General features: G+C 37.3%; 3 protein-coding genes and 2 non-coding genes across 7 annotated transcripts in view; all 5 read left to right on the plus strand.

Annotated features, from left to right (window-relative positions):
* The window catches only part of LOC134839564 (flotillin-1-like), a 62,333-nt gene extending 61,791 nt beyond the window's left edge, over window positions 1–542 (plus strand). Inside the window, exon 10 of the mRNA XM_063855154.1 lies at window positions 257–542. Within this exon, the coding sequence (XP_063711224.1) occupies window positions 257–292 (36 nt within the window). The 3' untranslated portion in view covers window positions 293–542. The remainder of the gene's footprint in view (window positions 1–256) is intronic.
* The window catches only part of LOC134839565 (flotillin-1-like), a 108,065-nt gene that overhangs the window by 61,793 nt on the left and 20,905 nt on the right, over window positions 1–25,367 (plus strand). For 2 of the 3 annotated variants that reach the window (XM_063855156.1, XM_063855155.1), the window contains exons 1-2: window positions 21,266–21,352; window positions 22,984–23,127. In XM_063855156.1, the coding sequence (XP_063711226.1) occupies window positions 21,278–21,352; window positions 22,984–23,127 (219 nt within the window). In that variant the 5' untranslated portion in view covers window positions 21,266–21,277. Of the gene's footprint in view, window positions 1–8,307; window positions 8,454–15,998; window positions 16,090–17,746; window positions 17,891–21,265; window positions 21,353–22,983; window positions 23,128–25,367 lie in introns of those variants that run through there. The other variant, XM_063855158.1, reaches the window with a different exon arrangement.
* LOC134839562 (uncharacterized) overlaps window positions 1–25,367 on the plus strand; it is a 239,426-nt gene that overhangs the window by 27,906 nt on the left and 186,153 nt on the right. The window lies entirely within an intron of this gene.
* On the plus strand, window positions 17,225–17,306 carry Trnas-gcu (transfer RNA serine (anticodon GCU)). The gene has a single exon. It is a non-coding gene; the product is annotated as a tRNA-Ser (tRNA).
* Trnas-gcu (transfer RNA serine (anticodon GCU)) lies at window positions 22,462–22,543 on the plus strand. The gene has a single exon. It is a non-coding gene; the product is annotated as a tRNA-Ser (tRNA).

Raw genomic sequence — 25,367 nt, forward strand, 5'->3', positions numbered from 1 at the left:
TATTTTTTCAATTTAATTGCGTTCATTGTCTTTTTTTCCGACTGTCTGTTGAAAATCTAGTTATTCTATCAAAAAATTTTAAGCGCATACCCCCTCCTTTTAAAGACGGCAAAAGTTTTGCAAAAATTATTGAGGTACTTTTTTTGATTTCTTCTTTTTGTGATGGTCATGAGCGAATCGTTCTGTGCAATGCAAAAGCATGAATTTTGCTGCTGATGCTGTTGATATCCAATATCTTTTGGTTCTTCCGTTTCAGGCTCTAGGAGGAAAATCTGGTACAAGCAGGGCATAATCATGATAGAGTCGAGCGGCTTCAAGGATATTGTCACCATTCAAGGATATTGTCATATAATGCAGTCTAATCTTCTTTAGCTAGATGTCTAATTTATCAGAACTAAATTATCACGTAATTTATTTTTTATCAATCAATTTTCAATTGATAAGCTTATGCTTGTATTAATTGAATTCTCATGAGCGATAACTATCATTTCAATCGTGTTGCAAACTTATCATATTAACTGGAAATAAATAGTATAGCATTCTTTTTTCTCGTTAAGCGCCCACTGAATACAAGTCTGGCAGGCAGATTTAACGGTCTAAAAATATTTGATTTTAGTCTGCTTGATTTTTAGCCAATAAAAAAATAGCATCCAATAAATCATATCATGAATTGAAAATAGGGAATTTTCTCGTAATAATCAATTAGAAGCAAAAATTAAATGAAAATTGTTTAAACTTTAAAATTAAAAAAGGAAGTATTATGGTTTTTGACTGTTTGTAAATTTCAAGAAGTAATTTTTGTTCGTTTACCTTTTTAACCTGTTTGTTTTTTTTTAACTTTGGTTTTCCAAACTTTTGCACTCTAACTGGTTTAAGTTTCCAAATATTGCTGATAATTAGCTTATTAGCTATTGCATGTCAGGAAAATTAGAAAAAATTTAATGGCGTGATTAAGAACGTGATTGATTTTTAGTTTCAGAATTGGATTTTTTATTTCAAATATCCCAGTAGATGCCGTTTGATCCAGTTTTTTTCCAAATTTGTTGAAGTATTGGAAAAAGTCAATCATGAAAAGTCTTAAGTTTCAAGGCCGTAACTTTTAAGGCGTTCTTTTTGGGTTTCTTGATTTTTTTTTTCATTTTAGTTCTATTTATAAATCTCTTCTAAAGTCAAGATTGCTGTCACTTGCTCAAAAAATTGTTTTAAAGAGTAATGAACATAGTGAGTAAGTACTCCTAAATAGCTCTTGGAGATTTTTTTTTAGGAACAGGTCTTAACGTTTGTTCACGCTCAGTTTTGATTTTTCGTGGTTTGACATTTGATTTCAAGTTTTTTTCGTTTCCTTTGTTAAAAGAAAGGCAAACTGCTCTATCGAGCATCAAAAATGGAAAGCTCTCGAAAAACGTGATCGATTTCGAAAAAGGAATTTAATTTTTCCAGGAACATTTTCCAATAAAATAGGGTAAGTTTTTATTTCCCAATGAAATAAAAACTTTACCTATTGATTTAGTTTTCTCAAATGTGGACAATTTTAAAACAAAAACACCAATCAAAAAGTTTACCTGAAATTCAAAGAGCTTTGAGTGCATATATTTTTTCTTAAAAATTTGAAAGTTGAAGTTTTTTCAAAAAACCATTCATTTTTTTCTGTTGCTTGCATTCATTGTTCTCTTCCAAGTGTCATTTGGCTTCGTTTTATAATTGCACTTGCGAGTTCTTTCCGGTCCAGAACTTTTGTCCACATTTGAAATTGATATTGCTTTATTCCAGGCCCCATCAAACAACTTACAGGCCCATCGAACTTCGTCTGGAGGTAATGCAGTTGCTTTCGCAACCTATGGTTAGGGGTTTAAGTCGCGATCGGACCTTTTTTTCTTTCAGTCTCTTGAATTGATTTGTCTCCGGGAAAATTTGATTAGTCGGATTATTTTTTGTCGTCTTATGTTTTGTCGGCTTGCTTGCCCTTCCACAGTTTTTTCCACTGTAACTAAAGTTTTTAGTGTTATCTCCAGTGTCGTTGGTGAGCTACTGTACTTTTTAGAAGTTACCATACCGGAAAAGTGTATTTTCCGTTTTGTTGATTTTGTTGTCTTAGAAATTTTATTGTATCTATATTTTGGTTTATTTGGTCTAATTTTATTTCGACTCTCGTTTTGTCGGTTTCGTGAATTTTGTTTGACTAGTTGTATGAAATATGATTATTCTTGTTTTTAATAACTCAGGTCGGTCGGTAATAGAAAAGTACACTTAAAATCTTTTTCATGACAACAATTTCAGATGGCATTTTTTTTGTTTTCGGAGTAATTGGCGTCTAACCATGTGTTGTCGGCTTGTTTAACACTTAGACAAAAATCTCTCAATGCTAGTGGTACTGTTTCCCTTCTGTTTTGCTGAGGTTGAATTTTTTGTACTTGAATAAATTGGTTTATTTTTGCATAACAATCATTTCAATTGGCTTTTTTGTTTTCGGATTAACTGTCGTCGAAGCACGTGTTGTTGGCTTTGTGGGCGCTCAGAAAATCAATGAAGCTTGCTTGAAGCCAATGGTTTTGTTTCTTGTCTGTTTTTTTTTCTAAGATTTGTTGATTTTGAAATTTTTTTATGACAACTTTTTCCTTTGCCATTGATTGGATTCAAATCAATTGATGTCTAACCACGTTTTGTTGGCTTAGTGAATTCTCGGAATTTACTCATAGTTTGATTTATGCCGGTGCTTGTTTTTCCCATCTGTTTTGATTTTGAAGGTTTCGTATTTTCAAAAAAAAAATTTCGAGTTAGTAATTTCCATCTCACTGACTATTTGGTAGCATGCAATGCTTCGCTTTCGTTGTATCGAAGTGATGAGAAGCTTCGATTAGCCTCCATGTTAAATGTGCATAATTCATTTTTTTTTTCGAAATATGACTTGAACAAAAATTATTGAGATCTTTCAGTTATAGATGCATCAATTGTCAGATTTTTTTGAATGAACCTTTGAAAGTCTCGACTGTTGAAAATATATTGGTATCTCCGCTGATATTCTTACAATAGAAGCCTATAAGAAAAGTGAACCTAGGATTTACTATTGTTTTCTTTTTTCGGGCGAAGGTCTTAAAATTTGTTGAGGCTAAGTTATGATTTTTTTGCTGTTTGAATTACTATTTTTTTCAATTTCGGTTCATTTGCTTTGTTCAAAGAAAGGCATACTCCACTAGCAAATAAAAGATAAAGATCACAAGAAACGTGATCGAACTGTAGTTTCGATAGTAAATTTCAATTTTCAGGTTCCTCAGTGGGCTACAGTTTCAAAGCGTTGTAATATGTCTTATATATCTTATGTGTCTTAAAATTCAAAGCGCTGTAAAGCCATATAATTCTTTCTTTGCATTTCGAAATTCAGTTTTATTTCATTGGGTTCACTGACTCTTTTCCTAAGGTGTGTTGGCTGTGTTCAATCTCGTATTTAATTGTTGTTTTCAGTTGCTATGGGCGCCATGTTTTACAGCTCACCGGTCTTAACGTTTAAGAAATCGATTAGAATTAGAACTTTTGAATTTCAAGAAAAAGCGAGTTTGGAAAGGTCAAGCTGAAATGTCTCGACCGATTGTCTTGAAGTTCTGAGTGCAGGGCAGTTCAAGACAAGAGGGAAAGGGCAGAGTAAGTCAAGACGGCAGCGAAGGCAAGGCAGGGAGGGACAGGGCGGCGTGAGGCAGGGAGGGCAATGCAAGGCAAGGCAGGGCAGGGCAGCGCAAGGGAGGGCAGTGGAAGGCAAGGAGGGGGTTAGCAGTATAAGGCGGGACAGCGCAAGGCATAGCAGGGCAAGAGGTGCGGAAGTGCAAGAGCAAGGCAAAAAGGGACAGGGCAGCCTAAGGCAAGACACTGCAAGAAAAGGCAGGGCCAGAAGGAGCGCGGCAGGACATGACAGCGCAAAATGTACGGCAGCGCAAGGCAAGGCAGGGCAGCGGAAGGAGGAGCAAGGTGACAAGGAGAATGTCAGAGCAAAGCAAGGCCGAGCAGGGCAATACAAGTCGAGGTAAACCAAGGATAAAGACTTGGAAACTACGTGACCCAGAGACAAAAAAACTTTTCACTACTGAGTTTGCTGCGACACCTGAGCCTACTACATGGGAGGAGCTGAAGAACAACCTGTTCGAGGTTGCACAAAATGTTTGCGGTGTTTCTCGAGGACATGCAGCCTCACGTGAAACTTGGTGGTGGAACAAGAAGTAGAAGAAGCTGTAAAAATGAAGAAACAACTGTTCAAACAGTGGCGCAGAAACGATGCAAATCGGACAGCGTATGCGAATGCTAAATGTGCTGCGAAGCATACGATTCGTGATGCTATCAACAGTCAAGTAGAGCAAGCTATTGCAGAAGCTGACTCTAAGAAGATCTTCAACATAGCAAAGCAAAGGGCCAAGCAAAGACAAGACGTTGTCGGCACGAATTGCTTGAAGGATGCAGAAGGGATACTGCAAACTAACTTTGCTGCTCGTATAAAAAGATGAAAAGACCATATGCATGAAATCATGAATGTTGAGCATCCTTACGCTAGTAGTGACAAACCGGCTGTAGAAGGACCTTGTGAGGAATACAGTGGCAGAGGTTAAGAGTGCCTTGCGAGCGTTAGCGAACAAGAAGGCTCCAGGGCCCAGTGGTATCACTGCAGTGGTGCTCAAAATAAGCCGACAAAAATTGGGTCGAAATCAATAAAGCCGACAAAAATCAACTTACATCTAAAAACTTTTTCAGCTGTAAGACAATTATCAATTCAGTCGTTGAAGCCAGCTGTTGAGTTAAAGCTGTCAGACGTGTAAGTTGGGTAGAATTAGAGATGCACGGAGATGGCCAAATCTCAGGCATCCTGTGGACAAAGTTGTTTACGGGAAAAAAGTCTAGAACCCGATTGCAATACCCTGGCTTATACGGGTAATTTTTTATGCGAACCTGTTCAAGTCATCAACTTAAGTTGAAATCAAATGGATGCACTTTGATTTTTCTTAGAGTAAGACCAAAAATTTTGCTCTTACGGCGTTTTGATAGCATGTGCTTTAACATTCGAATAGTAATAACTTAACACAGTTGATGCATTTTTACTTGATCAAATGAATCAAAAGACGCTATTTGAAACATAGAACGTAACAATAATAAAAAGTCGATATCAGTAAATTTTTGAATCAATATTTCTCGCAAATTTTGAAGTGCATTATTTATACATAATTTGGCTTTACCTTTCCAAGTTGAAGGCACATTATTGGAAACCACAAACTTTCCAATTTGAAGCTGCGCTTCGACTCTATCTATATGTTACTCTGCATACTTCGATTATTTTTTGAAGTAAGACTTACATGAACAAAAATTATTGAAAAGTTATGTTTCGTATAGGTGCTTGCTTCGATGGCAGGTTTTCCAACCTTTTGAATCTTTGAAAGACTCAACTTTTGCGAATATATTGGTATCTCCGTTGATTTTCTCAAAATAGAAGTTTATAAGAGTCGTGGACCTAAAAGTTAATCATATATAGGTCTTGGTGATTTTTATGTTGTTTTTTTTTTTCATAAGAAAGTCTTAAAATTTGTTGAAGTTAAGTTCTGATTTTTTGCTGTTTGACTTTTGATTTTCTTCAAGTTCAGTTCATTTACTCTATTGAAATGAAGGCAAACTCCTCCATTGAACAGCAACAGTATAAAGGTCACAAAAGGGGAATTATTTACCGATATATTTTTGGTTTTCTCAACTAACCGACCAAATCTGGATTTTGTTTCAATAAATAGTGTGGATTTGACAAACTCCTTTACCTAAGCGGCTACGCTCAACTTTTTTGAACATAAAATGACGGGCCTCGGAAAAACGAAATTTTTAGTTTTTTTTAGGTTCAATCGAAATTACAGGTTGGCCAAAGCTCTTCTGCAAAAGGCCCATTTTTTTAAAACAAAAGGCTAGGATTCTGGGAAATGACAACTATTTTATTTGTTGACCGTTTTTGGAGTTTTCTCGATAACCATCCTGCCAAATCTGATATTTTTGGTTTCAACAGGTGGTTGAAAGCTTAGCTTTATAATTTGCTAAGGCCAGTTTTTTGAAAAAGTTGTGGACTTCAAGCAAGTGAAAGTTTTTTGCAAACTTTCAAGTTAAGTGTTCAATCGAGAAACTCAAATGTCTATAATCTTTTCTTCTTTACCTGCTGCTACCTGCTTTTAGCAGTAAAAAGTTACGGATTTCAGAAGTCAAGTTTTTGAATTTTGACCGATTTTTAGAAACTTTTTGAATTTTCTTAAATACCCTGTCGAATCCATGGAGGCGTTTTACTCGGGAAACGGTGATTGTCCATGAAACAAAGAGGTATTATTTGTTGTGCTTGTGTTCGACCAGTGATGACGTACTCCTGTGAAACTTGGACACTGAAATTAGAACACAAACACAGGTTACTTTCAACGGAAAGGCGCATGGCTTGAATGATGTGTGGAGTAACCTTAATAGATCTCATTCCATCGGACTCGATTTTGAGCCGACTTGGTATTCGAAAGACCGTTATTGACTGTGTTGAAAAATCTAAATTGCGATGGTTTGGGTATGTCGTGCGTAGAGAAGATAGTAGTCCAATCCAAGAAGCGTATTTCCTTGAGGTCCCTGGAAAAAGACCCAAAGGAAGACCAAGAAAGACATGGATAGAGGACGTGAAGGAGGAAATGAGAAGACGAGGACTGACGGAAGCCGACGCACACGACCGCAAACTCTGGCGCTCGAAGATTCAAGAGCGCCCCGCCGACCCCGTTTGAACGGGATAAGGCGGCAATGATGATGATGATTTTTTCAGTAAAAAGTCAGAAAATTTGTTGAGGCTAAGTTATGAAATTTGCTGTTTGACTTAATTCTTTTTCAAGTTCATTTCATTTGCTTTGCTGGAAGAAAGGCTTACTCCACTAGCAAACAGCTGGTTGATAAAGGTCATCAGAAGCGTGATCGAACTCTAGTTTTGAAAGTAACTTTCGATTTTCAGGTTTCTCAGTGGGCTACAAATTCATTGATTATAAATCGGTCTTAAACTTCAAGCTTAAATGTCTAGACAGATTGTCTTGAAGTTCTGAGCGCAGGGCAGTTCAAGACAAGAGGGACAGGGCAGAGTAAGGCAAGGCGGCAGCGCAAGGCAAGCAAGGAGTGGTAGGACGGTGTGAGGCAGGGCAAGGAGGGGTGGCAGGGAGGGCAATGCAATGCAAGGCAAGGCAATGCAAGGCAAGGCTGAGAAAAGCGGCAAGGCAGCGCAACACAAGGCAGGGCAAGGAAGTGAAGATCACAAAAGCAGCATACGGAGGTGGAAGAAGGGACAAGACAGAGCCAGGCAAGGTAGCGGAACGCAGGGCAGCGCAGAGCAGAAAAGTCAGGACAGTGCATGGCAAGGCAGGGTAGACTAAGGCATCGAAAAGAGGAGCATCACAGAATCTTTGGCTCTTATAAAAACAGAAAATCATGAACTATATTTACCCTCATGAAAATGAAAAAAGAGAACTCAAAAAATCTACCAAAAAGTTTACAGAATCAATTACCCGGCAAGTAAGCCGACAAAAATTGGGTCGAAATCAATAAAGCCGACAAAAATCAACTTACATCTAAAAACTTTTTCAGCTGTAAGACAATTATCAATTCAGTCGTTGAAGCCAGCTGTTGAGTTACAGCTGTCAGACGTGTAAGTTGGGTAGAATTAGAGATGCATGGAGATGGCCAAATCTCAGGCATCCTGTGGACAAAGTTGTTTACGGGAAAAAAATCTAGAAACCGATTGCAATACCCTGGCTTATCACACGGGTAATCGTTTATGCGAACCTGTTCAAGTCATCAACTTAAGTTGAACTCAAATGGATGCACTTTGATTTTTCTTAGAGTAAGACCAAAAATTTTGCTTTCAAATGGGCTTGCTAGTTTGTTTTGAACATGGCAATTTTGACCTCAGTGTTATTCTTCAATTTGTTTCCCTTGTAGTCCAATTTTGTTTAGTCGCAATAGCAGTATCAGTGTACTGCTGTCGTTCTATTAAGCGATTTAGGAGAACGTCTGTTATCCGCTTTAAACAACGCGCTCATATATTTAGTGATGATTTTTTTCAGGTTTCGCTGGTTTGTTCTTTCACGGCTTAATTTTGTAGTTAATTTTGTTGATTTCTGAGAGCTTCGAGCTTCCTTTTGCCTTTATTGCTGCGTATGTTCGAGACGCACAGCTTCAACTCCATTTTTATTCATGTATCGCAAGTGGTGAGCATCTGTTTTTTAGCCATGATAATATCGAACATTTTCCGTTTATGCGACTCCAATTTTAACTATATCTAATTCTTTCAGATTAAGCTGTTAACCATTTAGCAAAATGTTCCGAACGTGTGGTCCAAATGAGGCAATGGTGGTGTCCGGTTGTTTCCACAGCAGACCCCTGTTAGTTCCCGGAGGCAGAGTCTTCTTCATTCCAGCTGTGCAAACACTTCAGAGGTAACACGAAAAATATTAACTCTCTAAGTGATCACGTTTTACAGATTGAAAAAATTACTAGAACTGGTTAATATCCGCTTCCTCTCTTGAATAGGTCTAAAAGAGATCTTCCAACTCACTAGTTAAATTTGAACAAATCACGGATTGACTTTTGATTTCTTTTCTTTATTAAAAGGAAGGCAAAATCTATCAAACAGCATAAATTTAAAGCTCTCGAAATACGTGATCGACTTTTAATTTCAAAAATGGAATTTAATTATCAGATTTCCCAGCGAAGTAGAAACTTTACCTATTGATACAGTTTTCTCAAATTGTGTTAATTTTTTCAAGAAAGCACCAATCATAAAATTTTCGTGAAATTCAAAGAGCTTTAAGGGCACATAATTTCGAATTTAAAAAAAAGTCAACTAATTTTTCTTTTCCTTGCGTTTATTAAGTTTTTCCACTTGTCCTTTGGTTGTTTTTTCTTACTTAAGCGAACTTAAGTGAGCGTTATGAAATATTACGACTATTTTTTTCTGACCTCAGTCGCAAATATTGGCGCCACTTTTGGTGGCACCGTACGGCGTTTTGATAGCATGTGCTCTGACATTTGAATAGTAATAACTTAACACAGTTGATGCATTTTTACTTGATCAAATGAATCAAAAGACGCTATTTGAATCGTAGAACGTAACAATCATAAAAAGTCGATATCAGTAAATTTTTAAATCAATATTTCTCGCAAATTTTGAAGTGCATAATTTATACATAATATGGCTTTACCTTTCCAAGTTGAAGGCACATTTTTGGAAACCACAAACTTTCCAATTTGAAGCTGCGCTTCGACTATAATTATATGATACTCTGCATACTTCGATTATTTTTTGAAGTAAGACTTACTTAAACAAAAATTATTGAAAAGTTATGTTTCGTATAGATGCTGGCTTCAATGTCAGGTTTTCCAACCTTTTGAATCTTTGAAAGACTCAACTGTTGCGAATATATTGGTATCTCCGTTGATTTTCTTAAAATAGAAGTTTATAAGAGTCGTGGACCTAAAAGTTAATCATGTTTAGGTCTTGGTGATCTTTATGTTGTTTTTTTTTCATAAGAAAGTCTTAAAATTTGTTGAGGTTAAGTTCTGATTTTTTGCTGTTTGACTTTCGATTTTCTTCAAGTTCAGTTCATTTACTCTGTTGAAATGAAGGCAAACTCCTCCATTGAACAGCAACAGTATAAAAGTCACAAAAAACGTGAGAGAGTTCTTGTTTCGAAAGTGGGTTGCAATTTTCAGATTTTCCAGCGGACAAAATTTACTTAATGATCATAAATTGGTCTTGAAATCCAGAGAGCTGTGAAGCCATATATTTTTTCACTCCTGTGTGCGTAGTGTTTTATTAGAAATATACTTTTCTCAACCCAACTAGCGAATGTAAAATGAAGTGCCCATTTAATGTTTCGCCGTTCGTTTTCTCCGTTCACTCCTTAATTTCAGCTGACATGCTCAATGCAGATGACATTCTCAATTTCATGAAAGTGCAAATTCAGCTGCTGACATGCTCAATTTCATTAAAATCTGAATTTAATTAATTGATGGTTTTTTCAATTGCTAATGTACATATCAAAGGTTTTGCTTGGCATTTGTGCCTAGAATTCCTGTTTGATAAAAATAGGTTTCATGAAATTGGATGGGATTGGATTTATAATATTACTTTTTTGAGACGCAGATTACAGATTTTCCAAAAAGGTTATCCTTAGAAAGACCACCTAGACCCCTGTGTCTTTGAATACTCCTCTTGTCTCTTTTTGCTTACGCCCTTTGTTAACAGCCTTCGAAAGAGTCTCTGGGGGGAATAATTGACCGATATATTTTTGGTTTTCTCAACTAACCGACCAAATCTGGATTTTGTTTCAATAAATAGTGTAGATTTGACAAACTCCTTTACCTAAGCGGCTACGCTCAAGTTTTTGAAACACAAAATGACGGGCCTCGGAAAAACCAAATTTTTAATTTTTTGGGGGGGGGGGTTTGGGTTCAATCGAAATTACAGGTTGGCCAAAGCTCTTCTGCATAAGCTGTCAAGCCCATTTTTTAAAAACAAATAGCTAGGATCCTGGGAAATGACAACTATCTTATTTGTTGACCGTTTTTGGAGTTTTCTCGATTACCATCCTGCCAAATCTGATATTTTTGGTTTCAACAGGTGGTTGAAAGCTTACCTTTATAATTTGCTAAGGCCAATTTTTTGAAAAATTTGTGGCCTTCAAGCAAGTGAAAGTTTTTTGACTCACTCGAAAATTACCCTGCAAATTTTCAAGTTAAGTGTTCAATCGAGAAACTCAAATGTTTATAACCTTCTCTACTTTACCTGCAGCTACCTGCTTTTAGCAGTAAAAAGTTATGGATTTCAGAAGTCAAGTTTTTGAATTTTGAACGATTTTTAGAAACTTTTTGAGTTTTCTTAAATACCCTGTCAAATCCGAGATGAAAATTTCAATCGAAAGAAGCGGTTGGACAATTTTTTCCTGCAGAAATGTCTGTTTCTTACATTTTGTAAGAGAAATGTAATGTCTTCGGGAAATTTTAAAAAATTTCAGTCTTCTTATTTAAGTAGACAAACAACTAAGGTTTTGGGCCTAGTCCAATTTTTGAAATCACGCGTTTCGTCCTGCATAAGCTTGTATAGCAAATTCAGAAAGATCAAACATGCAGCTTTAGCTGGGTTCTAGGTATCTTGCATTGCGACACACGAAAATTTTGGTGCACCTAGTTTTTTCAATTTTTCTTTTTTTACTCTTTTTTGTTGTGTTGTATGGCAAGTAGTGGGTTGTCTCTGCTTCGCCTCTGTGTTTCAAATCAATTCACTTTTTTGGTTAGAGGAAGGCAAACTCGACGTTTAAACGGCAAAAGTGTGAAGCTTACGAATAACATGACCGTTTACGAAGTGGATGTCAGTTTTCAGATTTCCCGGGAGAATAAGATATTTACTTTTGATCCTTCTGTCAAATTGGATTTGTTTTTTTTTTTTTCAAAAATGTGCCAATCATAAATTTCAATTAAAATTCAAAGAACTTGAAGTGCATTTTTCAACTTTGATTTTGGAAAGTTGCATCTTTTCAGTTTTGTTGCGCTCCTTGACTCTTTTACAACTGCCTGTTGGCTATATTTTAGCTATCTTTTTTAATTCGTGTACATTTAAGGGTCGATGAACGTAGTTCAGACTCTTATATAGGTCAAGATGAATTTTTTCCCCGTTTTTTTTTTCTGGAAAACTTATAAAATCATTTAATAACCAAAGAAGTGCATTCCATATATTAATGCTGTTGTTAATATCTTAAGATTATAAGTGCATTTTTTGAGTTCAATTCAAGTTGGTTCGCTAAAAGATAGCCTAGCCAAAATTTTTTCTCCAATGAAGATAGAGGAAATGGCGCGAAAAAAAAAACGTGCTTGATTTCTAGTTTCGACATTTAAAATAAAAAATTTAATGGATTATTGAATAAAAAAGTGAGTCATGGATATTTCCTAAATTTTGAAGAGTGTTCATGCCTTATGTTTCTTTCTTGGAAATTCGAAAGTTTCTTTCTTGGAAATTCGAAAAGTTCGAAAAAAAAGAAAGCAGTTTTTTCTGGTTACTTGCGTTCATTGACTCTTTTCCAAGTGTTTGTTGGCTTCGTTTTGGACAGATTGAGTGGTCGGGGTTTCAGCATGTATCAAAATTTTTGTTAAGCAATTTTTTAGGGGCAACATTGTCATTAATAAGTTTTTCTGTTTCCTTAATTTGCATACTTAAGTTGTTATTCGAAATTTGGCTAACCTCTTAAACTCCACTATAGAACTGCAAAAGAATTAAGGCCATCGAAACCGTGATCATATTCTAGTTTCGTAAATGGATTTTATCTTTCAGCGTTTCCAGTGGAATAAAAATTTTACCTATTGATCCAGTTTTTTCAAATGGGGTTATTTTTGAAAACAGACTAAATCGTTATCTCTTTTTGAAATTCAAATAGCTTTGAGTTATATATTTTTTCTTTGAAACTGAAAGTTTTTCAAAAAGCGAGTCAGTTTTTTTTTAGTTTTTTTTTGCATCCACTGACTCTTTTCGAAGCTTGATATTCCTTCTGTCTGGAACTTTTTTCACATTAATCGAAAAGTCTGTAATTTGAACGTTTATCAAATCTGAGTTTGTTCTTTTTTTCCTGCAAAAGTTGTAGATTTCTTCCGGGGACTCGTCTCCTCTAAGCATGCTTTTACTCTACTTAACGGCCTCAGAGTTTCTCTCCTTTATACCGTGTTATAGCGGGGGACACTAAGACACGATATGATCCACAATCCCGAAAGGGTTATGTTGGTGGTTAGACTAAATCGGCCGATCAAAAGATTACGCAACTCCCCCCTTAATTTCTGTTCTTTTCGGCTCTCCTTTTACGCTTCTTACTAGTTCAGCATATCGGGGGCACAATGAGTAAATTCTCAATCGCAAAGGAAATAAAAGCAATTTACAGTGCCCTTAATGAGCTAACTACTATTTAGCAACTTCTACAACGGAACCCAGCGTTTCGTTCCGTTCAATCGCTTCGTTATCTCACTCGCCAATTTTCGCTTGACGCAATTCTAAACTCGCCTACTCCAGCAGCGCAACTCGCTCACACAATTAATTCAACCCGGTACTAAACTCGGATTGAAACGCAACTCGCTCGCGCAAAGAGTTCAACCCAGTACTAAACTCGGGTTCCAATCAGCTCGCTCACACTAATAGTTCAACCCGGTACTAAACTCGGGTTCCAGCGCAACTCGCTCACTAGCAATAATTGTTCTCTACCCTGACTGAGAACCAACAACTCTTTATAGTAGCCAACAATTGTTCTAACTCTTACCAGCTCTCCGGTACCCTCCAATTCCTTATCTTTCTTTACACTTAGTTTTAGTTAAGTCGCGCTATTCCCAATCAGTCCTGACATCCGCTTAAATCACCTGTCTGCACATGTTTAAGACTATATACGTCTCCCTGTCAACTCTGCCACGTGCCAAGTTCGCTTTCTTTTATCAATCTTTTGACGCTTATTAGATACCCGGTATGCGGTAGGTGTCTCAATTTGACCAAGCAAATAAATGTCATACGATTCTAATGAGCAAATTCCTGACCTCAGAGACTTCAGTCTTCGAGTTCAACTCAACCTCCAAAGCATGCTATATTTACTCAGTGACCCTCCCAAGGTCTTTATTTTAATTATCCCGTTAACGTTCCGACCTCCTTAGGGTAGGGGGAGGGCCTTGTCATGGGTAGCTAATTCATTCCAGGCATCTAAAAATTTCGATATGTACTCTATTCCAATCCCGACCTTCTAGCTATCAGGGAACGTAGTTTGTTTATTAGGGGTCAAATCGAAGCAAAAAGTCACCTCAGGGAAGCCAAGTAAATTCCCCGTTCGTTCATACTATTTAGGAGACTTAATTCTCATGCTACGGTCTTATTACTATCAGATTGCTCTGGGACTACTTTTTTGCTTTTGGTCTAGTTGAATTGCTATTTATAGATCACTCGCCAAGCTAAACTGAACCCAATGTTTTCCAAGTCCACTTTGAATTAACTCTACTACTCCAAGGTTGCAATGCAAAAGATATATCTCATTCAGCTTCTTCTCTACCTCCCAATATATGAATTGTCCTCCCAACTTTCAGCAAGGTGACCCATTCTCATTTCAAGGGATTGGGCTAGGAAATACGCCATTTTCCGGTGTTAATCTCGGGGTTTTCTATGCAATTTTGGGGTCAAAAAGCCCAAAGGTCAACTTAAGGTCACCCAGGGGTCAACCGCGGTCAAACTTCCATATTTGGGTTCAGAATCCCATGGGGGTCTTCACTATCAAATTTCTTTCATATCCCATTAATACTTCCCAAGTTATCTCTTTTCTAAGGTCCATTATCACTTTTTCCGGGAAAAGGCTATTAACACCGGAAGGAGTCGCCAGAGGTTTTTCACTCACAAGTGGTCTTTTTTCTGGGTTCGTATCTTATGTCCATTGCCGCAATAAAATCATTATGCCACCGTTCATCATTTCGCGTTAATTGCCTATTTCCGGTCAAAGGGGTGTTTTCTCAAGTGCTAATAGCTTCCGATCCACTCGCCGGATTTGTTTCAAATTATAATACAAGATGTATCTTGCTATTACCTATCATTCCTCCAAGTTTCAGATCTCTGTGATCATTGGAGGCTGAGAAACGGCTTCCGGAAGTTAGGGGTGGGTTCGTTTACTTCGGGCATAAAACCGGAAGTGAGTTTCCTAGGAGTCTGGGGTTCCAAACTTAAGCTTCCCTCAACTAGGTTTACAACATACTAAAATTTGAGCCCAAAACCGCCGCTTGTTTCCGAGTTCTGATAGGGCCATTTAAATTTCCGGGGACCGTTATCACTTGCCCGCCAAGGGTCTGAGGGGTCCCGATTTTTGTATGCCCTGGTCAAGTCATCTCTAGTATCCCTCCGCTGAATTTCATAACATTAGCTTCCTTAGTTCTGATTGGGGGGAGGGTGTAAGCGGTTCGCCGATTTTGTCAATTTTTAGTTTCTGGCATAGGAGGGACGATATCTTCAAAGATTGAACTATTTTGAACTCTACCCTTTGTTTGCTCTACTGCTTAACTTAATGACAATCAATTTTACGCTAACAGTAGAATCACCAATTCTACAAAAGTTTTGCTTTGTTTCTATTCGGCTTATGTTATATCGGCTTAGTTAACTTATGTTGTGTAGTTTTAAGGGCAAATATGTTTTATGCTTCTATGGTTTTCATGTTTTATGCTTCTATGGTTTTCAGTAGTGATGGGTCGTAAAAATTTTTTAACACTTCAAGCTTAAATTTTTTAATGACAACACTTTTGTTTTCGGCTGAACTAGGTTCAGGCAAAAATCAGTCGCCTCAGTTGTCGCTCGTAAAATGAGTCTAAATGTTTTCTCAAGGCTGTTTGTGGGCATCATCCTATACATGCATGTATTTTTTGAAGTGATTTTTTTTCGACGTTTTCCAAAAAATTTTTTGAAGTACTTTTTTCAACTTAATATTTCAAGAAATGTAGATCGGCAAGTGTTATTAATCTTTCCGGAATTTCATAAATACTCATTTATCCGGTTTTCTCGCATTGCAGTGTTTCTTTTGAATCAATTTCGACTCGATTAGCTTGACATATAGTTGACTCAGCATTAAATTTTAGCCGACTGTTAATTTTATTTGATGTTACCTACCTTGAAGTGCTGATGATGACGGGAATGTTATTTATTAGGGTGATCAAAGTAGTCGAATATTTTTTCATTCTTCAAGGCGCAGTATAAGGCTATCAAATGACAAATGATTGTTTTTTCGCATAGATTTTTTGAAGCTAAGTAATGTCCCCTGTTTATTTTCATCTTAGAAAAACTATCTCAAAATAGGATTTGACATCGATTTTTAGGTTCAGAAACAGAGCTGCTTTGAAAAAATCTCTCCTACTGAGAAATCATCAGGGGTGAAGTATTCATTTCTTGGGACCGTGCAATAAAAATCCACCAAGTATTCATTTTGTTTCAGGCTCTCTTTGAACACTATGACGTTCCAAGTGGAGACGAACAATGTGTACACCAAGAAGGGAGTCCAGATATCCGTCACCGGCATTGCTCAGGTTATTTTAAACATCTTTGCTTGGTGTGCCTCTTCAGTTTGGATTTTCAATGTAACTAAGGTTTTTCAAATGAAAATGAAAAGTTAGCCGTATTTTTTTGTTAGTTTTTGATATAATTAGCTGAATATATAGGTACTCTAGAATAGCTGTGTGACAGGTCCCATGAAAATAACAGATAATTTTTCTGCAACCCATAAATCAACAGCTGGAACAAGAGCTGATTCTGATTGGCTGAAAAATCCCAACTTAGAACCAAGTTAACATCCTCCCCCCATATGGCTGGGGGGGGGGGGGGGGTGGTTTGGAGGATGTTAACTTGGACCGAATTCCTTCCCCAAGCATGCATTCATTCTGAAAATTAATTCTGTATAAAATTTGCAGTTCTTACAAACGCGCAAAACATGATCATTTTGAAATTGTTGTATTTCGATAGGCAACCAAAATCAGTCGAATCGATGTTTTTTCTTAATTCGATAATTTAATTTTGTTAGCAAGGTGATATAATTTTATCTAGTGCTATTTGGGGTGGACATTGTACGGTTGATCCAATTTGATCCGGATCTCTGTAACTATTTCCGCCCTTTTGCAAAAGGGGGGAGAATGTTACTAGGTTCAAATTCTCTTATTTTCATTTCTTTGAATTATTTCTTTATGGGGAAGGGAGATTGAATCATTACAAGTTATCGTTACCATAGAGAGGGGATAAGTACAGATATCCCTTTTGGGGACAAGTCTGATAGTTGAGTCCCATGCAAATGCAAACTACCTCCGAGCAAACATCCGAGGCTCTTTTTCCTTCCCCCCCCCCCACCTCACATATACATCAATTTTATGTTGTAACGAGGGGTTTTACAAGGTTAAGTATGAAGACCAAATATGATTGTCATAGCCTAATTAGTCCGCATACCAATTTTTGTAACAATCCGATGATGTGAACAGTATTTTACTATTAAAATTTCGCTGGTGGGGGGAAAAGGAAAAAGAGCCACATCCGAAATTATGTTTATAGAGTTTTGGCGAGTCGATAACTTCAATTGGCTCTCTTTTGTCCGTATAATTTAAATCTAGTGTTATGCCAGGCAATCTTTTTGAATATAGAGTTCGTTCAGTTGTGCTTGTGTTATGTAGTATTTAAGACAGGGTGGCCGAGTGGTTAAGGCGTTGGACTGCTAATCCAATACGGTCTCCGTGCGTGGGTTCGAATCCCATCTCTGTCGAATGGTTTTTAGTCTAGAATGCATTTAAATCTAGAATCTCTCAAGAAATTTTTCTCAAGCTTTATGAATTGCTAGAGGTTTATGACCAGCTATCATAAACCGCTCACTTGTTTTGTTCTGATTATCTATTTTTTTCTGATCCATTTTAAGCAATAGTTCACATACCGCCCTAATGTTGTTTCGCGCAGTGATTGACAAATTGACACAGTAATAGATATATAATACAGCGTGTAAATCAGCGTCAGTGTTACCTTAAATGCCATTTGTTGCCTCAAATGCCTAAAAACACGTTAATGACAATTTATTTAAAAACACTGTGACAAGACATAGGTAAAAATTTCATGAGATGTACAAAGATGTCCAGTACAGTTTTGTTTCGTGTCTGTAGAGTAGTGTCTGTTCTTTTTTGAAATTGTTATGTTGACCACTGATCTGTTTAGTTGAAAATAGACGGCCAAAAAGAGGACATGTTGGCTAAAGCGTGTCAGCAGTTTCTGGGCAAGAGGGAGAGGGAGATCCACGCCATCGCACTGCAGACTCTCTCCGGCCACCAGAGAGCCATCATGGGAAACCTGACTGTGGAGGTACGTAGAACAACTCCACTTTCTCCATCAAAATTCTATTTAAAATACAAGGTTTTAATCAATTTAGAGGCTTATATTTTATGAAAGGCCTTAAACTGGCAAAGACAGATCCTAAAATTGAGAAATTCTTCAACCAGTCTTGTTACTCATATTTCATGACTTTTTGAGAAAAAGTTCGGCTTGAAGTCCCTCATTTTACGATGGGTCTAGGACAACAGGCCGACGGGACTTCAAGCCGAAGGGACTTCAAGCCGAAAATAAAATTTTCCAAGCTCCTCAAAACACTATTTTGTCATCAGTAAAACGTTGCTTTTCAAAAACTAAGGCATGTTTAGTCCATAATAAGCGGTAATCATGACAATGCACCACTTCTGATTGGCATCCGCTTATAAAATCAGCCGGTTTTTGAAATGCATAAATTATAAACATGAAAAATGCCTGCAACCATGTTTTACTTTTCAACTTTCCGAAACATCATTTTGAGGCCTAATTTTATGAAAACGCCAACATCTAGTGAAGAAAGATCGTGAAATTCAGAAATTCTTCAAAAAAGTTTTGAAATTAATCATATTTCACGACTTAATAGGGAACTATTTGGCTTGAAGTCCCTAATTTTACGATTCGGCTTGAAGTCCCGTCGGCTTGATGTCCGGCACCCGTTAAAGCCAACGTCAGATTGAGAGGGATCTAAAAGAAAAGAGTTGTTTTTGGTCGTGTTGCGTATGTTTCACGTTTCAGTGTCACAAGAATAGATACAGCAAAGTGCAGCCCATGGTCCCATGTTTCTGGGGAAAAAAATTTGAGGGGACTTAAATATTTTTCATGCTAAATTTTGCGGACGTTGATCGAGCCCTTAAAACATGTAGTGCATTCTCTTCGTAGCATTATATTTGTCATTTTAGTCTGCGCATTTTAGCTTTCTTAATGTCGCTTTAAGGTTTGTGTCATCCAACAGCGTCATAAACGTAAACATTTGCCTTTATTGGAGCATTTAAAATTGTTCTGCAACTTAAGGGGGGCTAGGTTTTTACCAGACCGACCTTTTACCAGACCACCATGCAATAGTTTAATTAAGATGATTTAAAACTAGTGGAAGATTCGAAGGATCATCATCATCCGTAGAATCGGACCAAGTGAACAATCTCCCCCCTAAATCAATTTGGGGAGATAGTTCACTTGGTTAAAACTGATAGTTTTCAGCCAATCAGATTTGAGCATAGTACATGCAGGCCCTACTGCTTGAATTTGTCATTTAATTTTATGGGGGAGATTTTTCACTTGGTCTATTGAGGGATGAGATTGTTCATATGGACCGTATAATCCCCTACCCCCTAAGTGACCTACTTCGAGTCTGGTAAAAGGTCCATGTTAGAACTTAATTTTTGACATTTTGAAATGTTCATTTTATACAGAAATTGCTGTCAAAAATACATGCATAGGTGGGAAATAGTTAATAAGGTCCAAAAAAAGGGGGATAGTCAACAAGATCCAAGGTCGGTCCCCAACTTAAGGTTTCTTTTGAGCGACAACATTGTCAGAGAATATAATATTTAGTTTTGCACCAATGCTTTTGCTTCTATCTTTGTCTTTCATTGTGCTTGTTTTCATCAACCCATACTCGTCAGCTCTTCGCGATGTTCAACTATGTTTAAAGGGGTTGGAAAGGAACTATGGTGTAGGGTTGATAGTTTCTTGCGCCCTATTTTAGGTATATCAAACCAAGCTCTTAGAGGGTCAAGTGTGGTATCATACTAAAACACTTTTGACTATGATTCGGAAACCAAGAAACATCAAAAATGTTGTCTCGGTTTCGAGAACAAGGATCAATTGATCAATCTCCCCAATTTTTGGAAATTTTTCTTCGGGTGACCATTACCAACATCGAGGAAAGCGAGTTACCAGGGTTAGTGAGGTAGTCTTGTATCTGAATACCACAAATTTTTCCGCAGCATTTTAATAATGTACGCAATAGTTTTTTTTGGTTCTTAAGGACAGAAAAAAGTAGCTTAATGTGCCTCAGTTATTGTCATGCCATGTATATAATATATACTGTCTATACGTTGCATCACTTGTTGCAGTTTCTGCAGTGGCGCCAAGGTTTCCACAGTTGCAGTTTCCTAGGAGTCTGGGGTTCCAAACTTAAGCTTCCCTCAACTAGGTTTACAACATACTAAAATTTGAGCCCAAAACCGCCGCTTGTTTCCGAGTTCTGATAGGGCCATTTAAATTTCCGGGGACCGTTATCACTTGCCCGCCAAGGGTATGAGGGGTCCCGATTTTTGTATGCCCTGGTCAAGTCATCTCTAGTATCCCTCCGCTGAATTTCATAACATTAGCTTCCTTAGTTCTGATTGGGGGGAGGGTGTAAGCGGTTCGCCGATTTTGTCAATTTTTAGTTTCTGGCATAGGAGGGACGATATCTTCAAAGATTGAACTATTTTGAACTCTACCCTTTGTTTGCTCTACTGCTTAACTTAATGACAATCAATTTTACGCTAACAGTAGAATCACCAATTCTACAAAAGTTTTGCTTTGTTTCTATTCGGCTTATGTTATATCGGCTTAGTTAACTTATGTTGTGTAGTTTTAAGGGCAAATATGTTTTATGCTTCTATGGTTTTCAGTAGTGATGGGTCGTAAAAATTTTTTAACACTTCAAGCTTAAATTTTTTAATGACAACACTTTTGTTTTCGGCTGAACTAGGTTCAGGCAAAAATCAGTCGCCTCAGTTGTCGCTCGTAAAATGAGTCTAAATGTTTTCTCAAGGCTGTTTGTGGGCATCATCCTATACATGCATGTATTTTTTGAAGTGATTTTTTTTCGACGTTTTCCAAAAAATTTTTTGAAGTACTTTTTTCAACTTAATATTTCAAGAAATGTAGATCGGCAAGTGTTATTAATCTTTCCGGAATTTCATAAATACTCATTTATCCGGTTTTCTCGCATTGCAGTGTTTCTTTTGAATCAATTTCGGCTCGATTAGCTTGACATATAGTTGACTCAGCATTAAATTTTAGCCGACTGTTAATTTTATTTGATGTTACCTACCTTGAAGTGCTGATGATGACGGGAATGTTATTTATTAGGGTGATCAAAGTAGTCGAATATTTTTTCATTCTTCAAGGCGCAGTATAAGGCTATCAAATGACAAATGATTGTTTTTTCGCATAGATTTTTTGAAGCTAAGTAATGTCCCCTGTTTATTTTCATCTTAGAAAAACTATCTCAAAATAGGATTTGATATCGATTTTTAGGTTCAGAAACAGAGCTGCTTTGAAAAAATCTCTCCTACTGAGAAATCATCAGGGGTGAAGTATTCATTTCTTGGGACCGTGCAATAAAAATCCACCAAGTATTCATTTTGTTTCAGGCTCTCTTTGAACACTATGACGTTCCAAGTGGAGACGAACAATGTGTACACCAAGAAGGGAGTCCAGATATCCGTCACCGGCATTGCTCAGGTTATTTTAAACATCTTTGCTTGGTGTGCCTCTTCAGTTTGGATTTTCGATGTAACTAAGGTTTTTCAAATGAAAATGAAAAGTTAGCCGTATTTTTTTGTTAGTTTTTGATATAATTAGCTGAATATATAGGTACTCTAGAATAGCTGTGTGACAGGTCCCATGAAAATAACAGATAATTTTTCTGCAACCCATAAATCAACAGCTGGAACAAGAGCTGATTCTGATTGGCTGAAAAATCCCAACTTAGAACCAAGTTAACATCCTCCCCCCATATGGCTGGGGGGGGGGGGGGGGGGGGTGGTTTGGAGGATGTTAACTTGGACCGAATTCCTTCCCCAAGCAGTTCTTACAAACGCGCAAAACATGATCATTTTGAAATTGTTGTATTTCGATAGGCAACCAAAATCAGTCGAATCGATGTTTTTTCTTAATTCGATAATTTAATTTTGTTAGCAAGGTGATATAATTTTATCTAGTGCTATTTGGGGTGGACATTGTACGGTTGATCCAATTTGATCCGGATCTCTGTAACTATTTCCGCCCTTTTGCAAAAGGGGGGAGAATGTTACTAGGTTCAAATTCTCTTATTTTCATTTCTTTGAATTATTTCTTTATGGGGAAGGGAGATTGAATCATTACAAGTTATCGTTACCATAGAGAGGGGATAAGTACAGATATCCCTTTTGGGGACAAGTCTGATAGTTGAGTCCCATGCAAATGCAAACTACCTCCGAGCAAACATCCGAGGCTCTTTTTCCTTCCCCCCCCCCCCCCCCCCCCACCTCACATATACATCAATTTTATGTTGTAACGAGGGGTTTTACAAGGTTAAGTATGAAGACCAAATATGATTGTCATAGCCTAATTAGTCCGCATACCAATTTTTGTAACAATCCGATGATGTGAACAGTATTTTACTATTAAAATTTCGCTGGTGGGGGGAAAAGGAAAAAGAGCCACATCCGAAATTATGTTTATAGAGTTTTGGCGAGTCGATAACTTCAATTGGCTCTCTTTTGTCCGTATAATTTAAATCTAGTGTTATGCCAGGCAATCTTTTTGAATATAGAGTTCGTTCAGTTGTGCTTGTGTTATGTAGTATTTAAGACAGGGTGGCCGAGTGGTTAAGGCGTTGGACTGCTAATCCAATACGGTCTCCGTGCGTGGGTTCGAATCCCATCTCTGTCGAATGGTTTTTAGTCTAGAATGCATTTAAATCTAGAATCTCTCAAGAAATTTTTCTCAAGCTTTATGAATTGCTAGAGGTTTATGACCAGCTATCATAAACCGCTCACTTGTTTTGTTCTGATTATCTATTTTTTTCTGATCCATTTTAAGCAATAGTTCACATACCGCCCTAATGTTGTTTCGCGCAGTGATTGACAAATTGACACAGTAATAGATATATAATACAGCGTGTAAATCAGCGTCAGTGTTACCTTAAATGCCATTTGTTGCCTCAAATGCCTAAAAACACGTTAATGACAATTTATTTAAAAACACTGTGACAAGACATAGGTAAAAATTTCATGAGATGTACAAAGATGTCCAGTACAGTTTTGTTTCGTGTCTGTAGAGTAGTGTCTGTTCTTTTTTGAAATTGTTATGTTGACCACTGATCTGTTTAGTTGAAAATAGACGGCCAAAAAGAGGACATGTTGGCTAAAGCGTGTCAGCAGTTTCTGGGCAAGAGGGAGAGGGAGATCCACGCCATCGCACTGCAGACTCTCTCCGGCCACCAGAGAGCCATCATGGGAAACCTGACTGTGGAGGTACGTAGAACAACTCCACTTTCTCCATCAAAATTCTATTTAAAATACAAGGTTTTAATCAATTTAGAGGCTTATATTTTATGAAAGGCCTTAAACTGGCAAAGACAGATCCTAAAATTGAGAAATTCTTGAACCAGTCTTGTTACTCATATTTCATGACTTTTTGAGAAAAAGTTCGGCTTGAAGTCCCTCATTTTACGATGGGTCTAGGACAACAGGCCGACGGGACTTCAAGCCGAAGGGACTTCAAGCCGAAAATAAAATTTTCCAAGCTCCTCAAAACACTATTTTGTCATCAGTAAAACGTTGCTTTTCAAAAACTAAGGCATGTTTAGTCCATAATAAGCGGTAATCATGACAATGCACCACTTCTGATTGGCATCCGCTTATAAAATCAGCCGGTTTTTGAAATGCATAAATTATAAACATGAAAAATGCCTGCAACCATGTTTTACTTTTCAACTTTCCGAAACATCATTTTGAGGCCTAATTTTATGAAAACGCCAACATCTAGTGAAGAAAGATCGTGAAATTCAGAAATTCTTCAAAAAAGTTTTGAAATTAATCATATTTCACGACTTAATAAGGAACTATTTGGCTTGAAGTCCCTAATTTTACGATTCGGCTTGAAGTCCCGTCGGCTTGATGTCCGGCACCCGTTAAAGCCAACGTCAGATTGAGAGGGATCTAAAAGAAAAGAGTTGTTTTTGGTCGTGTTGCGTATGTTTCACGTTTCAGTGTCACAAGAATAGATACAGCAAAGTGCAGCCCATGGTCCCATGTTTCTGGGGAAAAAAATTTGAGGGGACTTAAATATTTTTCATGCTAAATTTTGCGGACGTTGAGCGAGCCCTTAAAACATGTAGTGCATTCTCTTCGTGGCATTATATTTGTCATTTTAGTCTGCGCATTTTAGCTTTCTTAATGTCGCTTTAAGGTTTGTGTCATCCAACAGCGTCATAAACGTAAACATTTGCCTTTATTGGAGCATTTAAAATTGTTCTGCAACTTAAGGGGGGCTAGGTTTTTACCAGACCGACCTTTTACCAGACCACCATGCAATAGTTTAATTAAGATGATTTAAAACTAGTGGAAGATTCGAAGGATCATCATCATCCGTAGAATCGGACCAAGTGAACAATCTCCCCCCTAAATCAATTTGGGGAGATAGTTCACTTGGTTAAAACTGATAGTTTTCAGCCAATCAGATTTGAGCATAGTACATGCAGGCCCTACTGCTTGAATTTGTCATTTAATTTTATGGGGGAGATTTTTCACTTGGTCTATTGAGGGATGAGATTGTTCATATGGACCGTATAATCCCCTACCCCCTAAGTGACCTACTTCGAGTCTGGTAAAAGGTCCATGTTAGAACTTAATTTTTGACATTTTGAAATGTTCATTTTATACAGAAATTGCTGTCAAAAATACATGCATAGGTGGGAAATAGTTAACAAGGTCCAAAAAAAGGGGGATAGTCAACAAGATCCAAGGTCGGTCCCCAACTTAAGGTTTCTTTTGAGCGACAACATTGTCAGAGAATATAATATTTAGTTTTGCACCAATGCTTTTGCTTCTATCTTTGTCTTTCATTGTGCTTGTTTTCATCAACCCATACTCGTCAGCTCTTCGCGATGTTCAACTATGTTTAAAGGGGTTGGAAAGGAACTATGGTGTAGGGTTGATAGTTTCTTGCGCCCTATTTTAGGTATATCAAACCAAGCTCTTAGAGGGTCAAGTGTGGTATCATACTAAAACACTTTTGACTATGATTCGGAAACCAAGAAACATCAAAAATGTTGTCTCGGTTTCGAGAACAAGGATCAATTGATCAATCTCCCCAATTTTTGGAAATTTTTCTTCGGGTGACCATTACCAACATCGAGGAAAGCGAGTTACCAGGGTTAGTGAGGTAGTCTTGTATCTGAATACCACAAATTTTTCCGCAGCATTTTAATAATGTACGCAATAGTTTTTTTTGGTTCTTAAGGACAGAAAAAAGTAGCTTAATGTGCCTCAGTTATTGTCATGCCATGTATATAATATATACTGTCTATACGTTGCATCACTTGTTGCAGTTTCTGCAGTGGCGCCAAGGTCGCACACCAGTCGTGCTAAGTTATTTCACACGATGCTAAGCTTCAAAACATCTGTCTGCATATCGGCATACGAATCAGACCTATCCTCCTTTGTTAAGTTAGATTAACAAACTTAAAACTCTATTCATTTCAATTGTCCAA

Source organism: Symsagittifera roscoffensis, chromosome 2 (genome assembly GCF_963678635.1).
Source record: "Symsagittifera roscoffensis chromosome 2, txSymRosc1.1, whole genome shotgun sequence".
In the NCBI taxonomy this organism is placed as follows: domain Eukaryota; kingdom Metazoa; phylum Xenacoelomorpha; order Acoela; family Convolutidae; genus Symsagittifera; species Symsagittifera roscoffensis.